Below are 15,576 nucleotides of genomic sequence, written 5' to 3'. Positions count from 1 at the left end.
CAAGGGTGATCTGGATTTTTCAAAATAGAATGTTGATTTTAATGAAGTATCTTCATATTATCAGAGCTGTGCTAAAGCTCAGTAATTTGTAATCAAATCGAGGAGTTGAGGTGAGCTTTATTAAATAACTTCATTTTCAAAGTAAGTTGGCTAGTACTTCAATTAAAATCTGAGACATGACATCATAGTAAATATTCATTTCTGTGGTTTTTTCCACAACAGAACAGAGTTGTATTCAGCCAAAGAACCAAATTTTTTGAATTTTACAGATAATTTTTTAAGATCAAGTTACTCGAAACGGCTCTTTGTACGAGAAAATATGAAGAATACTTTCATTTTTAAAATTAGCCAAATATTCTTCAACGAACGTTCAAATTACTTTTAAGAGTTGGGTTCTTCGAATTTCTGGTATTTTTATGGGATGTAATGTTCATAATAAAGAAACTGAAAAATGTGTATGGAATATTAAGTATGGCGAGCGATGACGACGTGTTCTCGGATGCGTCCGATTAAAGTGAAAATGAACAGCAATTCTTGAAATGCTGCTCTACAAAAACGTATAAACTAAAAGTATGTGTGAGGTGCTTCGCGATATTCCATATCGCTTGTGCTAAAAGAAACCCAAACGTTGAATTCCTAAATGGAAACAAAGTTGCTGTGAAACGCCTAACCATCTGGAGGAAGACATTAAGAAAGTCCACGAGACAAAAATGGAAAGTCTTGTATTGCAAGTAAGGTACCTACAAGAATTATTGGACGAAGCAAAGGATAAAAATAATATTTTGAAGCAGAACAACGGTCTTCTGTTGGAAAAAATCGAAAATATAGTAGAAATAAATGTGAAAGATGGAAAAAAACATGTAAACAAAGCTGATAAACAACATGGAAGCAAAGTCACTAGACACTAGACAGAGAGAACCATTGGAGATTTCTTCCCCTTCGTATGCTAATATAGCAAGTTCGTCAACTCAACAACAGGTGGAAGCACATGGTCAACCAAAGATTACTACAATTCAGGAAACGTCAAATCAGAATAAACTAACCAAACTAATCGTACGACAATAAGTAACAGTCAGAACAGAAATATTATGAAGGAATCAGGAACTCAAGACAATGACTTTATTGAAGTCAGAAACGGGAAGAGAACAAGAAACAAACCAACACAAAAAAACATAGGAACAGGTCAAGAAGAAAATGGTTTCTCCGGACAGCAAAGAAAGGTATGGCTCTATATTTACCGGGTTAATAGAAGCACTTCAGAAACTATGATTAAGGAATATTTAGCAAAGAAAAACGGCTTTCAACTATCCTACATAATGGTTAAAGAGATTCCCTCGGAGAAATCAAGATTAAAAAGATTTGTGGTATCAGCACCACTTGAAAAAAAAGATGAAATGTATAAATCTGATTTTTGGCCATCAGGAGTTGGTATTAAGAGAATTGATTTTTCCAGGCACACTGAAAAGGATGCGGTTTTTTTATAAACTCTGAACCAAATAAGCAAAAAAGTCCAACTGCAGAGGAAACATCAGAAAAATTCACTATCTTTCATCAGAATATTAGATCGATTGGAAATTCAATGAAACAGATAGAAAACGACAGCACAAATAACAGGGATATCAAGACTATATGTTTGTCAGAACACTGGAAATCAGAAAATGAATTGAAGAACTATAACATAAAAAATTTCATACTTAAAGCCCAATTCTGCAGACTACATGGTGAGCATGGTGGTGTAGCTGTCTATGTTCACACGTCTTTGAAAGCAAAGGAAAGAAAGGAAATAAGCTATGTTTCTGTAAAAGGCCTCATGGAATGTGCAGGAATTGAATTTCGTATTGGTAAAAACAAGGTAATTTGTATGACAGTCTATAATAATGGTACAACTGGTATTTAAACTGAAAAACTGAACGTGCTTCTTAATAAATTTGAAAATGAAAATGCTCAAGTCATAATTGTTGGAGATTTTAACATTGATCTTTTAGGCGAGTCCCAAAGGAAAACTGATTGGCTTATGTTCTTAAGCTCGCATAATATGAAGCGAAAAATATTTGAGGCAACTAGAATCACTGGTACAACAGCAACATGTATAGATGGTATTTTTACAAACCTTGACATACCATACTATGCTAACATTCTTGACAATCACATCTCGGACCACACAGCTCAGACCATCACCTTAATGGGCCCCCGAACTAAGCAAACTTTGGCTTGGAAAAGAATATATTCCTCACATAATTTGAACCAATTGAAGACAAATTTGAGAAATTTAAATTGGTTGTTTCTCAATGACTTAGTAGATGTTAACGAACAATTTAACTATTTCCATGATTTATTTATGCACCATTTAAATCAAGCTTGTCCTCTAAAAAAGTTTCCTATACAGAAGAAACATAAGTATAAGTGCCCAAGTGAATTACAGAGGAGTATGAAGAATAAATTAGATGTTCTGTTAGTTTGCAGTAGATCAGATAGGAGATTTCAGGAGCAGTATAAAAAAGGGGAAATATAAATATGATAGAATGCTCATCCAAAACAAAAAAGAAGCATATTGTAACGAATTCGCAAGCTCTACGCCACTGCCTCTTTCTAGAAGGTACCGGACGCACCGAGAGCTCGATAGAAAGATCAAGACGCTTCTAGAGAGAGATGCCAGCGGTATATAACCAATCGAAGCCGCAGAGCAGGGCAGTGCGATGGAAACGGCGGTCAGTGCCGTACACTCAATTAGATATAAGTTTTAGAAATAAATTAATGTAGTAGTGAAAATAAATTAGTGTAATAGTTGAAATAAATCATTTGTAAATAGTTATTTATAGTTGTGTACCTGAAATAAATTAGTGTTAGCCAGAAGTATCGATTTAATTAACAGAAAAAAACGTTACAATTGGTGTCAGAAGTGAGATTCACGTGTGTTTTCGAACCGAGAGTTAATTAAATCGTGAACATTTCTGTGGATATTTTTGTGAACATTATCGTGGAAATTTCTGTGGACAGTAGTGTGAACGTTTTTGTGACCATATTTTTGAATGCCATTTACGAGAATCGCAGTAAGGAAAATGGATCAGACAACCTTGGATTTCTGTAAGCAAGCTTTTGAACAACTGACCAAGCAAGTGCAGGACTTTAAAACAGAAATGAAGGAAAGCTTCAAATCGTGTAAAAATGAAATAAAGGATAATTGTAGAAGAATGATGCATAACACGAAAAGGTTAGAGAATACTAGGAATGAGGTTCAATCGAAGAAACTGGAGGACCATGAAAGGAACCAGAATAATCAGGAAGTGTCAAAAATTATGAAAGCTATACCAGATAGAAAAAAAGAACGTTTGCAAATGACGGAAGCCAGAAGACTGAAACTAGAAGAATACAGGGCCTTTCAGAAATTCCTGAAGAATGTTTGCAGCGTGGAGATCTGGTTGAATCAAAAGCTTCATATAGCGGCAGATGAGAGCTATAGGGAACCTCATAACCTGGAAAGTGAAATCCAGAAGCATTTTTCATTCGAGGCAGAGGTTATGGACAGCGATGAAAGAGCGTAATAAACGAGGGAGAAGAGTTACTACATTCGACTCACTATGCCAAAGATGAGATAGTCGTAAGGATGGAAGAAATCAAAGAGGATTGAAAGAGACTGTTGGAACTCAAGCGGATCAAATGGGAAAAGCTGAACGAAGCATTTCAAGCACTGCTCTTCAGAAGGTCCGTCGAAGAGTTTGAGGTTTGGCTAGGTGAAGTTGAGATTCAAGTTAGTAACGATTTCGAAAACGGCTTGGCTTCCGACAACAACATCCTAAGATGTCAACCCGCTTTGGAAAATGACTTCCAACAGCGCCTAGAGAACTACGAGAGCATCAACGAGATAGACGGAGAGGTACAGTGGTTGAGCGACAGGAAATCGCTGGCAGCGTCTTTGGACCTGAGTATCAGTCTTACCGTGGTCCAGAGCTTACAGAAAAAGTATCGGACACTGGAGGTCGAGCTGAACTCGAGGGAACACATCGTGAAAAGTTTGATGGATAGGGCGGTCAAGGTCATGAGCTCTCCAATGATATTAGTGAGAAGGTGAAGGAATTGGAGAATCGATTTGTGATGGTGAGGGATAATGCAAGTCTGAAGATGTTGAGGTTGCAAGATGCCCTTGAATCGGAAAAGTTTTACGAGGAGAGTTCAGAAGCTGAGGCCTGGATTGATGACAAGTTGTCAGCTCTGGCAACAAGTGAGGTTGGTAGAGATGAGATTTCCATTCAGATGTTGCAGGGAGAGCTGAGTATAATAACTGCTGAAGTTGAAGCTTACCAGGGAACGATCGATAAATTATTTCAGAGGTGTAGTAATCTTGTTAAAAGAGAGCACTACGATGCAGATAACATCAAGAAAAGAGAGGAAGAAATAGTGCAAGAGTTCAAGAAGTTACGTCAGCTAGTAGCTCAGAGGGAAGTTTCCCTCTCTGAAGCCTTTCAGTATTTCGGGTTCCTCCAAGAGTGCACCAAGCTCCAAGAATGGATCAAGGACCAGATGACCAAGTCCAAAATTGAAAAGCATGGAGTTGAAGTCGAGCATGTGGAACTTTTAATTCATGCCTTCGACACTTTTTACGCTAGTTTAATGAATAGCGAGGCAAGGCTCCAATGATGTTCAATCAGTGGAAATGCTCTGATAGAAGCTAAATGCAGATATAGCGCCAAGATCCAGGAGAAGATGATTGAGGTCCAGACTCAATGGAAGGATCTTTTGGAGCAGGAATGCAAAAACAGGTGCATATGTTCGATAGAAGAGCTGAAGAAATAATCTCTTGGATAAGCGAGAAAGAGGTTGACTTGTGCTACGATACCAATAGTGAAGACTCGGAAAGTAACCAAGATTTGCTCAGAAAACCTCAGACTTTCGAAGGCGACAGCAAGAGGGAAGATACGCTGGAAGCTTACAAATATCTTGTTGTGTGCGCAGAGAGGAAGAAATATAACTTGCAGTATTTGGAACCATCCCGAGGTTATATTAACCAAGACATTGCCGAGAAGTTCAAAATCCTGAAGCTTGGATTAGGGACTTGGAAGAAACGAAAGGATATCTGCGATCAGAACCTGGACGTTCAGTTATTCAAGAAGGAGGTGTCCGTATTCGTGAATTGGCTGATAACGAGGGACGACGCCCTCAAGGAAGAGAAACTGAAAGATCTGATCGGGAGGTATTGCGACTTTGAGGAGAAGATCAAAGTTCAAGAGAAGACTGTTAGGTGCTATTTCTGTGAACAAGGAAATTGCAGAAACGGAGAATCCTGTAGATTTAGCCACCGTGCCGGATATGTTCAGGGACTGAACATCCTAGGAAGGGGGCAGTGTAACGAATTCGCAAGCCCTACGCCACTGCCTCTTTCTAGAAGGTACCGGACGCACCGAGAGCTCGATAGAAAGATCAAGACGCTTCTAGAGAGAGGTGCCAGCGGTGTATAACCAATCGAAGCCGCAGAGCAGGGCAGTGCGATGGAAACGGCGGTCAGTGCCGTACACTCAATTAGGTATAAGTTGTAGAAATAAATTAATGTAGTAGTGAAAATAAATTAGTGTAATAGTTGAAATAAATCATCTGTAAATAGTTATTTATAGTTGTGTGCCTGAAATAAATTAGTGTTAGCTAGAAGTATCGATTTAATTAACAGAAAAACGTTACAATATCAAAAAATAATAGAGAGATTGGACAACAAAAGCAAAGCAACTTGGTCAGTTATAAATTCCATCAAAGGTCAGCCTGAAAAAAATAATTTCCCAATTGAAGGCAATATTGAAGCAATTTCAAATAGACTGAACAAATACTCCATGTGAACCATGCTCTGGATATGACAATGAACAACCCATATATAAATACAAAAAGAAACATCAATATACATTGAATGAATCAATTTATTTGAGGCCTATTAGTCTGCATGAACTTGAAAATATTATCAAATCTTTAAAAAATAAACAGACAAGTGGAGTTGATGGTGTATCCAACAGCATCATTAATCAGTGTATGAAAGAAATTCTGGAACCCCTAAGAATAATAATAAACAATTCAATAAAGGGAATTTTTCCAGATATATTGAAGAATGCGATAGTAAGACCTATATTCAAGAAAGGAGATGAAAATGATTTTGGAAATTACAGGCCCATCAGTATTTTACCATCCTTTTCTAAGATCTTTGAGCTGGCTTTTTGTGGACAAGTCATGACATTCCTCTTGAAAAACAGAATATTCACCAAAAATCAACACGTTATTTGAAAGGAAGATCAATTCAAACTGCCATATTCAACTTTGTGAAAAAGATAACAAGTGTTTTTGAGAACTGAGATCTATCTATGGGACTGTTTCTGGATCTATCGAAAGCTTATGATTGCCTTGATATAGGAAATCTTATAGAAAAATTAGAAAGTTATGGAATTGCAGGACCAGCCCTGGATTGGGTAAGATCATACTTCACTAAACGGACTCAGTTAGTAGAGATATATGCAGATGGATGTACAATAAGATCGGAAACAGAAGAACTGAAGCTTGGAGTGCCACAAGGATGCATAGCGGGTCCCCTCCTCTTCATAGTGTATGTTAATGATTACCCATTGAACCTTAATTGGAGTGAGGATAGAGTGAACTTTGAGGACTATGTTGATGATAAAAATCTGCTGGTTATAGAGTCTCTGTGGCCAGATCTCAAGAAATTGGTTGAAGAGGTACTGAAATATACCGAAACTTGGTTTGCTCAAAACAACATGGTCATGAACAAGGACAAAACCAACTTGATCATATTCCATCCACCAAATTCCAACTTAGAAGTTCCCCAACATGTAACTCTGAATTGCTGCAAATATAAGGTTTCAGAGGCCACTAGATTCTTGGGCGTCCACATCGATGAGGAACTGAACTGGAAACAACACATAGAAGATCTGAGTAATAAAATAGGTCCATCCATTTATGCTTTGAGAGTAGTTGGCAAATATCTGAGTACAAAAGTTATAAAGACTGTCTATCATGCTACTATAGAGTCAAAATTGAGATTTGGTGTTATTTTCTATGGTTCGGGAAACATTCAGCCTTTGTTTATACTACAGAAAAAAGCTATAAGAATTATAGAAAAATTATCATTCAGAGAATCATGTGAAGGATATTCCAAAAAGAACGGCATTTTAACACTTTATGCATTGTATATTCAAGAATGTTTAATATTTTTTCATAAACATAAAGATCTGTTTTCCCCATATCTAAATCTCAAGAAAAATTATAACACATGAACACTATCATACAATTTACCAAAACATAGTCTTTCAACAACTCAAAAGCAAACACCGCTGTTTAAGTTTTTCAATAAATTACCAATGGATATACAAAAGATTGATCAACTTAAACCTTTCAAAAAAAAAGTTTTTAATTTATTATTGAACATGGAACCATATTGTATGGAAGAATTTTTTGGGTGATTAAGAACCTCATTTCTTTTTTTGACACTGTTTCACTTCTCTTCTTGTTTGTAACTTGAATTGTTTTAAAATAAAGATTACTTATTATTATTATTATTTTGATCTGAGAAGATGTCTCACATCAAAAAAAAGTTATATTCCAAAAATCATTTCCTTCGATAAAACCATTTACAAGATATAGCCGAAAATCACATTTTTTTAACGATTTTCAACAGTCTGTATCTTTTTAACTGGGCCGAATCGGAAAAAATGGTAAAGGTAAAAAGTGTTTCTTTTGACCTCAGGAATCTTGGGTTAAAATATATGTACAAGTGAAGGACTCACCCTGTATACCAGAATCAGAGAAAATTCATGAAGAATATTGAAAAAAAAACATTTAAAACCAACTGTCGAGATTATAGGTGGAGATGTCAAATTAGAAATTCGGTAATCCCTTCAAACAGGTTTCTCCTATGATAAAAACGCAATATATTCGTCAATTTGAATTTGAAAAGGAAAACTCCTCAGGAAACAAGAAATTAATGAAACTAATTTTTCAATGGAAACCCTCGATGTATTTTTGCAGAACTTATACAGTGAACAACGGCAGTGTAAAAAAAGGGGAATCCTTGTAAGAACTTTAAAGCAAAAGTCAACACTCTTTAAAATTCAAAATCCAATCACCTAACAATAAATAACATCAATAATTTACTTACAAATAACATGGCTTAGTTATTTATTTTTAATTAATCTTCAGACTTATTATTGTTCAAAATCCAATCAGAAATACATAAAATAAATATTTGTTATATGGCTCATAAAAAAATGCTGATAAAATACCTGAAATTATAAACTATATTTTAATACAAAAATAATGATAAAATATCTTATCCTTTGGAGATAATTGCAAGTTACATACTTTTCCGGCCAGAGTGTGGTATGTTTCAATAAGTATATAGGTTGATTTGTGTTTTATACAAATAAAACACAAATCGACATATATACTTATTAAAACATACCACACACAATTCAGCTGTATTTTTTCCACTTAGAAATTGTCATAATGCATTGCACATTACTATGATATACAGTAATGACTATTTTTTTTCAATGAATTTCTACAAATTGAAATATACATAAAACTATTAAGTCATATATCATCTATATATATTATAAATCTAGATATTCTAAGGATATATTTGCAATTATAATACATTTAAAATATCCATCAACAGGTTAATTATTTGTGACTATGTCTTGTTCATATACATAACCTAATTAATTACTGAATCACTCAAAAATGTGATATGTTTTAATCAGAATAAATAGATTTTTTTTTCTATTATAACATTTTATAATCCTTGCTAAATAAAAATATAATCTGTTCAAACAATAATAAATTTCGAATATTACTTTTAGGGTTTTCACCAAACTTTGATTGGCTGATCAACTTTCATCTTCTGATTGCAATTTAAAAGTTATGTTATCTACGATCGGAAATATTTTGATCACATTTTTGTGAAATCTGTTTTTTATGAATATAACAAGCTGAATAACGAGCAGTTATATTTTCTCAGATGTTTGATAGGTAATTAATAATTTCTAGTTCACACAATGATAAAAACAGATTTGAAGGTGAATAGTTTTTCAAAACAAATTTATTGATTCTTATTTGCTTATGTGAATAAAATATCATCTTCTTTGAGGAAGACTTTCTTAAAATATGAAAAAGTACTTACGAGATCAAAATGCAAATTGTAATAATTTGGTGAAGTGTCCAAATAATTACTTGATGAATGAGTGATATTATATGAAAATATTAAACCCAGACACCATGGGGATTTTTATTTGTGGGTACAGCATTCTCCAATTGCCTTGGAGATCCTATCATCTTTCTTGTACTACCAGCTTTCGATGGTCCTTCTGCCATTTGTCGCGTGTCTTCAGAAGGAACAGCAATAAGACTTTCCAAGTTAGCTTCTTTCATTTCGTCAACTAAATGTTCAACTTGTTGCTTTTTCTCGACAATGGCAGCTTCAAGAGCGGCCACCTATTTTGTAAAGTTATTTGGAAAAATCAATTAGATAAATAATTGGGAATACTGTATCATTTCCACCCTATCTTAATTTTGCAAAATAATTAACTGATTTTTGTCATGAATCAATTTACAGTTTCAGGGAAAAGCTTTATATTTTTATTGCGTGTTTCTACCAATTTTTACTTGAATGCCTGCAAATTTCAAATTTTGAACCGAGAATTCAAGATCAAAATCAATTTTCATGCAAATTTCTATAGGATTTTATTATTGAGAGATTTAAAAATTATTTTTTGTAAAAGTTCAATGTCTAAAAATCTATTAGATTTCATTGAAGTTTTTTGCCTATATGAAGATATGTATAAAAAATTTTCACATTAAAAGCAATTTATCTGATAAACCTCAAAATAACTGTCTGAGAATAGACTGATTCGTTTTGAAATTTTTTATGTATTTCAAGGAGGGTCAAAGAAATGCTAAAACACAAAAAAACGGTATTTTTGACAAGTGGTGTTTTACAATAAAAAGATTGATTTACTCCAAAATAGAAAAAATTCAGTGCATAATTATCTTCCATTCTGATTTAAATTTGGATTTGATAATTTGGATCCAGTATCAAATGCAATACATATGAAAGGAATTGAACTGTCCAAGTATGGTTTAATTGTTTTTATATGCTTTTTGTTTCCTCAAAAAAATTGTTCCAAAAAAGTGATGAATGACATTGTCTTCAAAGTATCAGTCTCTGTTTTTTACCTCTTTTTTCAAAGTTTCTGCAGTTAAGTGATGCAATTCTGTACTTTGCTTTGCCATATCAATATCTTTTTGGAGTCTTTCCATTTCAGCTAATAGAGTTTTTTCAAATTGTTTTCTTGATTCAGACTTTCTCATCTGCAATCTCTGTTCTACTTGATATTCCTCCATTAACAATCTGAAAAATATTTATAACTTGTGCCTCTATATATTTTTTGTGCTGCAAAACAACTTACCTCATTTTATTTTTACACTGTAGAAGTTCTGTTTCACAATTGGCTAGTTTAGACCTTAGTAGTGTTATTTCAGACTTCAATGTTTTTTCTTGTTGCTTAACTATTTCGTTTTCTTCTTCTAAAGAACTAAGAGCTTGTATCTGAAAATCAAAATTGTTGGATTCAACTGGCCAAAAGAATATGACAAACTTACTTGCTCTTGGTTAATTTTACTAGTATTTGTTATGGCGACAAGTTCTTGGGCAATATACTCTAATTGCAGCTGCTTTTCCCTTTCTTTTGATTCCCAAAATACTATTTCAGCATCGTACTATTATCAAAATTTATTATAAGGTTTGTGCAAACATATATACATACTTGGAAAGAATCACCATTAAATGTAACACTGGCTGCGTTTAACGGAAAGAGCAGTTGCAAATCTGATCCCTGAATTCTTAAAGTGATCAGAGAGCGGTTTTCTGAATGGTTAGAAAATACCTAACCTCTAAAATCTCTGTTTTGACAGTTCTCACAACGTGTTGGACTTAGTGAGCTTAGAAAAATGGCGTCCTCTCACTAAACATATTGAGCATACGCTCACTGATCAGATTCATTCAGCGAAAATTCGTCCAACTGTTGTGACCGCTGAACACAGCTAATGTTATTCCATTTTTTTTCTTACCTTAGTTAAATCAGCCTGCTGGTTAGTCAGTCTCTCCCTCTGGTAATTGATTAATGTGATCAATTCTCTATACTGAGCATTATATAACACAGATTCTTGCAATTTGTAACTATCATCCTTATATTTATTCAATGATTTATTAGAATTCTGGAAGATTATAATTAATAAAGAGAGAATATCAAACAGAATCATAAACGAACCTGCAATAAATTTGTTCTTTGTTTATCTAGATTCACAGTAGAAGAAGGTGGTGGAGGATCCCTATACGGAGGCGGTGCTGGAGGATCTTTATAAGGAGGTGCAATTCGATGACTAGGTGAACCAGATTTTTCTGACTCAGAATAATTGCTTTTCCTAGGAGAACTTTGAGGTGATGGGGAATAAGAACTCTTAACATCTACATTGGGTATTTTAACTTGTTGGATTCCTTTAACAATACCTATATTATCTGAACTAGAATGATGACTTAAGCTGAAACATAATTAAACACTCAATTTCTTGTCTCATATTCTGTTATTATTACTCACTTGAAAGAATATTGCTTTGAAAGGTCTTTACTATCCTCAGAACTACTACTTGTATTCAATACTTGCGGACTGCTTGTATTTAGTTGGGAGCTTTTAGTTTTGATAGATTTTTCGTTCCACTGCAATATTAATTGCACATCATTTGAGTACTCCCCCCATTTGTTTAAGATCTGAAAATAAATAAAAAGTAAGTGAAATTCTTTCACATTTAATATATATCCACCTTGAGAGGGTACTCAGATGGTGCAAGGAGTCTTTCATTATTTCTCCATCTTTCAATAAGGCTGAATCTACCAGATTTCCCAGTAGCATGGGCTAGAGCAAACACAACATCTTGACAAGTAGTTGCTTCAGTAACACCACATACAATTCTTTGTATTCCTTCTACCCAAACTTTTAATTCCATCCTAGAAATTCATTATAAACCTGAAACAATAAATGTATACGAATTCGATTAAATTTTCTTAGTTCTGAATTATACCTCTTATTATTGAACATGATAGGAAGCTGTTTAAAAAAAATGATTCTACTTCATGACTCGCATATATTGATGTGTAAATTATGCGTTAATTTCATTCATTTCCTGTCGATCTTTGGTACTGAGTAGATTAATGTTATGGTAATTATTAGCTTTTGGACGTATTTTTCAAGCTACATATTTTGATATGTCAACCACAAATAACAGAGTAGATGACAACAATTCATCAAATTCCGTTCTTTTTCTTCTCCAGATCACAGAAATTAATGGTAACCTTTCAACACAGATTACTAGTCTGTGGTATTAGTGTTCTGGGCTTAGAACATTAGAGAGTTATTGCAACGCACAAATAAGCGATCTTTTATTAAAGGATCCTGTAATAAAGGATCCTCTATCGTGGACGTTAAAAGTGAACTATTGCAAGGTGCTTTTAACGAAAGTCAGTAAAGTGACAGATCTTTAAATTTGACATATTTATATTTTGTCACCTTTATTTTATATTCTGATAAATAAAATAATTCATTTGGTAAAAGTTCAAAATCGAAAATGAAAGAACAAATAGCGTTAGCAATTTTAGCTGGGACCATTATTGAGGAATTGATTTTTCATAATAGATACAGTTGGTGTAGAAAATATATCAAAACCAATTCAAACAAATCAACTAGTTGACTTGGCAAATTTTTACTACAAGTACCGCAATCATTATCGAAGTTTATTTTTATAACTGCAATCTTCATTGTGGAAAATCATGGACACTTCTAAGATAATTTGAATGCTCATAAGTGGCTTTATAGAAATAGTTATCAGCTATATGTACAGGTAAGCTATCAGCTGAATTAAACTTAAATTATTATATACCTATTATATTACCTTAATTCGTTTTTAGTCTACCAATTCGTAATATGGGAGGAGCTGTACCAAACTACTGGGGTTTTATCGATGAAACTATTAGAGAAATTTGTTGACGAAGTATCATCAAGTTTGAATGGAAGTCAATCAAGTATTTCTTTTTATGTGAAACCACCAGTATTGAAAGATTATTTTGTTTAACAGAATTATGTTATGTATTTTTGTACTTTTTACTACAATAATTTTGAAAAAAGTGTACTCAACGTATAATTTTATAATAACATTACTGATAATTAATTTGGTTCTGCATTGTGATTTGCTTTTTTTATGCTATGTTGATTCAATATATAAAAAAGTACTTAGGTAACAAGTTTATTATTTTTCTTTCAAAACAATCCCATTGGTGTGTCCATATTACAGAATGAATTATTTATATTCAATATAAAAAAAATAATATTCAGTATGAGGTAGCATTCCTTATACTATGCTTTAACAATACTACATTACACATATAGGTAAATTCTTATTTCTAATAAAATTCAGTTTTTATCAGTATTATTTTTAATTCTTTTAGTAGGTTCAAATTAAATATGTTTCGTTGAGAATCGTATAAGTTCTTGAAAAATTCGTTATTGAGAGCACATTTTTTTTCTCGAATGAAATGGTTCCCACAGATGCCCAAAATCAAGAAATAAAATGCAAATTTCTCAAAAAGTTTACTTCATTACTTTGTTTACCTAAACAGCTACAAATATTTATAGGTTAGTTCTTGCTGAATAACGACGGTAAATATTCGGCATAAACAGATATCTGTCAAAATAAAAGATCCTTAAATAAAAGTTGGTCGCCTGTATTTAAATAAAGTAAGGGAGGCCTGTATTTAGATTTAAACAATCCTTAATATCTGACTCAATGCGCATGAGTACATGTCAAAATAAGAGATCCTGTAATCTGTAATAAAAGATCGCTTATTTGTGCGTTGCAATAACTCTCTATTAGTATTAGTATTTTATTAGTTATGATGAATTTTGAATAACTCTTTACATTATTATACTTGAAGTAAGATAGATCTATAGTCTGTACAAATATTGTTTGTCCCGGATAACTAGAGGGAAATGTTGTCAACATAGTTAGAACATATAGTGTTTTCTGCTTCACCAGTGGAAGTGTGCCATTTAAATTTATAAATTAATTATGTGAAACTCATTGGCAGAATCCCTGTTTTGAATTTAAATGTGCGAATATACTTATTGTATAAAACCGAAAGTAAAATTCATCTAGGAAAACATATAAATTTGTTTTCAAAACATTTATTTCAGACTATAAAACTGGCACCAAGACTTTTAGCTAATAAATTGTTAAAATATCAACAAAAAAAATTACTCAATAAATTATTCTTAACAATTTTCTGTTCTTGAAATGTTCATTGAAAAAAAAAATTAACACAAGCAATTTCATTTTTACTAGTCATCCTCTTGATTAGATTTAGATATGAATTGCCTCAAAATCTCATTCCTTTCTGCCAATAATCTGTTGTGCTCTTTTAATTCTTTTGTAATTTCGGCGAGTTGATTTAATCGCCTAACCTATATGTTACGGTTTCCAGTTCAAATTCAAATTTCGTGCCAAAACCACTGTCACTTGTCAGTTACTCAACATGTTCCCAAAAAGTAGCCTAAAATAAATTCGCTACCTAAAATGGCGACTGCTCCGTAGCATACGCTCCCTAGCGGAAACTGATAAATTGCGTTCAGCAGAAATACTGACAGAATATTGACAACTGTTGTGTCTGCTGAACGCGCCCATTCGTAGATCCTTGTCTGACCGGCGTCTATGGCAGTGGCGTAACATATTTTGATTTATTTCGAAATAATCAATTGGTGCTCAAAAATAGTTTGAGTGTGATTTATTTATGAAAATTCTTTCGTAATTAGAAAAGGTCAATGTTTTTCTCAGTTTTATGATTTAGCCATTGTGAAGTTAGGAAAAAAAGATTTCTGATAATTATTAAACATAAATACGGATAAAATCTTTTTCGCTGTATGAATTTCAATTTAACACTCAAAATTATTATTTCCCATTTCTTAAGATGTGAAGGGCAATCGGAATTCGCAGGAAATCTATTTTTCTGTTGCATTTTCTCATATAAAATATTTTCTGTAAATTTCTCAAGAATCTGATTTCACGATTTATTCAACAATGAATGACAGGATAGGCTGGTGGATTTTAATTGAATTTATTCAACTTTTTCAAAACATAATAAACTAGTGAAAACTATTTTTCATGAACAATGATTTACTGAAAATTTGAGTTAAATTGTCTTAGGCCCCATTTTGTATTTTCAGAAAAAAATATTTGATTAAGCACTAGATTAACTACTGAAATAATAAGGGCAGCCCCTCACAGAGAAGGGAAATAATATTTCAACTGTTGAGAATTTGTGGAACAGGGGCCAACGCATTTATGTGTAGTGATAACTTTATATGATTAATATATTTTATTTGGTTGGAATCAAGTTGAAATATGACAAAATTATGTAGTATTGCTACTTTCATAAAATAAATAAAATTACTGACAAAAATCCAATCTTTCTCTAAAACACAAAAATCA

At 33.0% G+C, this 15,576-nt stretch overlaps 1 protein-coding gene and 2 long non-coding RNA genes across 3 annotated transcripts; 2 read left to right on the top strand and 1 right to left on the bottom strand.

Moving 5' to 3' along the window:
* The first annotated feature begins 386 nt into the window (after window positions 1-386).
* Window positions 387-3,524, top strand: LOC123684962. Its single transcript, XR_006748218.1, has 3 exons — window positions 387-1,220; window positions 1,454-1,852; window positions 1,986-3,524. It is a non-coding gene; the product is annotated as an uncharacterized LOC123684962 (long non-coding RNA).
* Window positions 3,525-7,979: 4,455 nt separating this feature from the next.
* LOC123684961 (ras association domain-containing protein 8) lies at window positions 7,980-12,325 on the bottom strand. The gene is made up of 9 exons (XM_045624491.1): window positions 12,121-12,325; window positions 11,863-12,065; window positions 11,640-11,809; window positions 11,313-11,583; window positions 11,113-11,259; window positions 10,645-10,761; window positions 10,452-10,591; window positions 10,219-10,393; window positions 7,980-9,477 (listed from the first exon to the last, which is right to left on the bottom strand). Exons 2-9 carry the CDS (start codon window positions 12,043-12,045, stop codon window positions 9,247-9,249), a joined length of 1,434 nt encoding a protein of 477 aa, XP_045480447.1. The 5' UTR covers window positions 12,046-12,065; window positions 12,121-12,325; the 3' UTR covers window positions 7,980-9,246.
* Window positions 12,326-12,650: 325 nt separating this feature from the next.
* Window positions 12,651-13,202, top strand: LOC123684960. The gene is made up of 2 exons (XR_006748217.1): window positions 12,651-12,936; window positions 13,004-13,202. It is a non-coding gene; the product is annotated as an uncharacterized LOC123684960 (long non-coding RNA).
* Window positions 13,203-15,576: the final 2,374 nt, after the last annotated feature.

The sequence above is a fragment of the Harmonia axyridis genome, chromosome 7 (assembly GCF_914767665.1).
Source record: "Harmonia axyridis chromosome 7, icHarAxyr1.1, whole genome shotgun sequence".
Classification (NCBI taxonomy): Eukaryota; Metazoa; Arthropoda; class Insecta; order Coleoptera; family Coccinellidae; genus Harmonia; species Harmonia axyridis.
The sequence above is the reverse complement of the archived record's forward strand: the minus strand, read 5'-3'. Positions and strand labels throughout refer to the sequence as shown.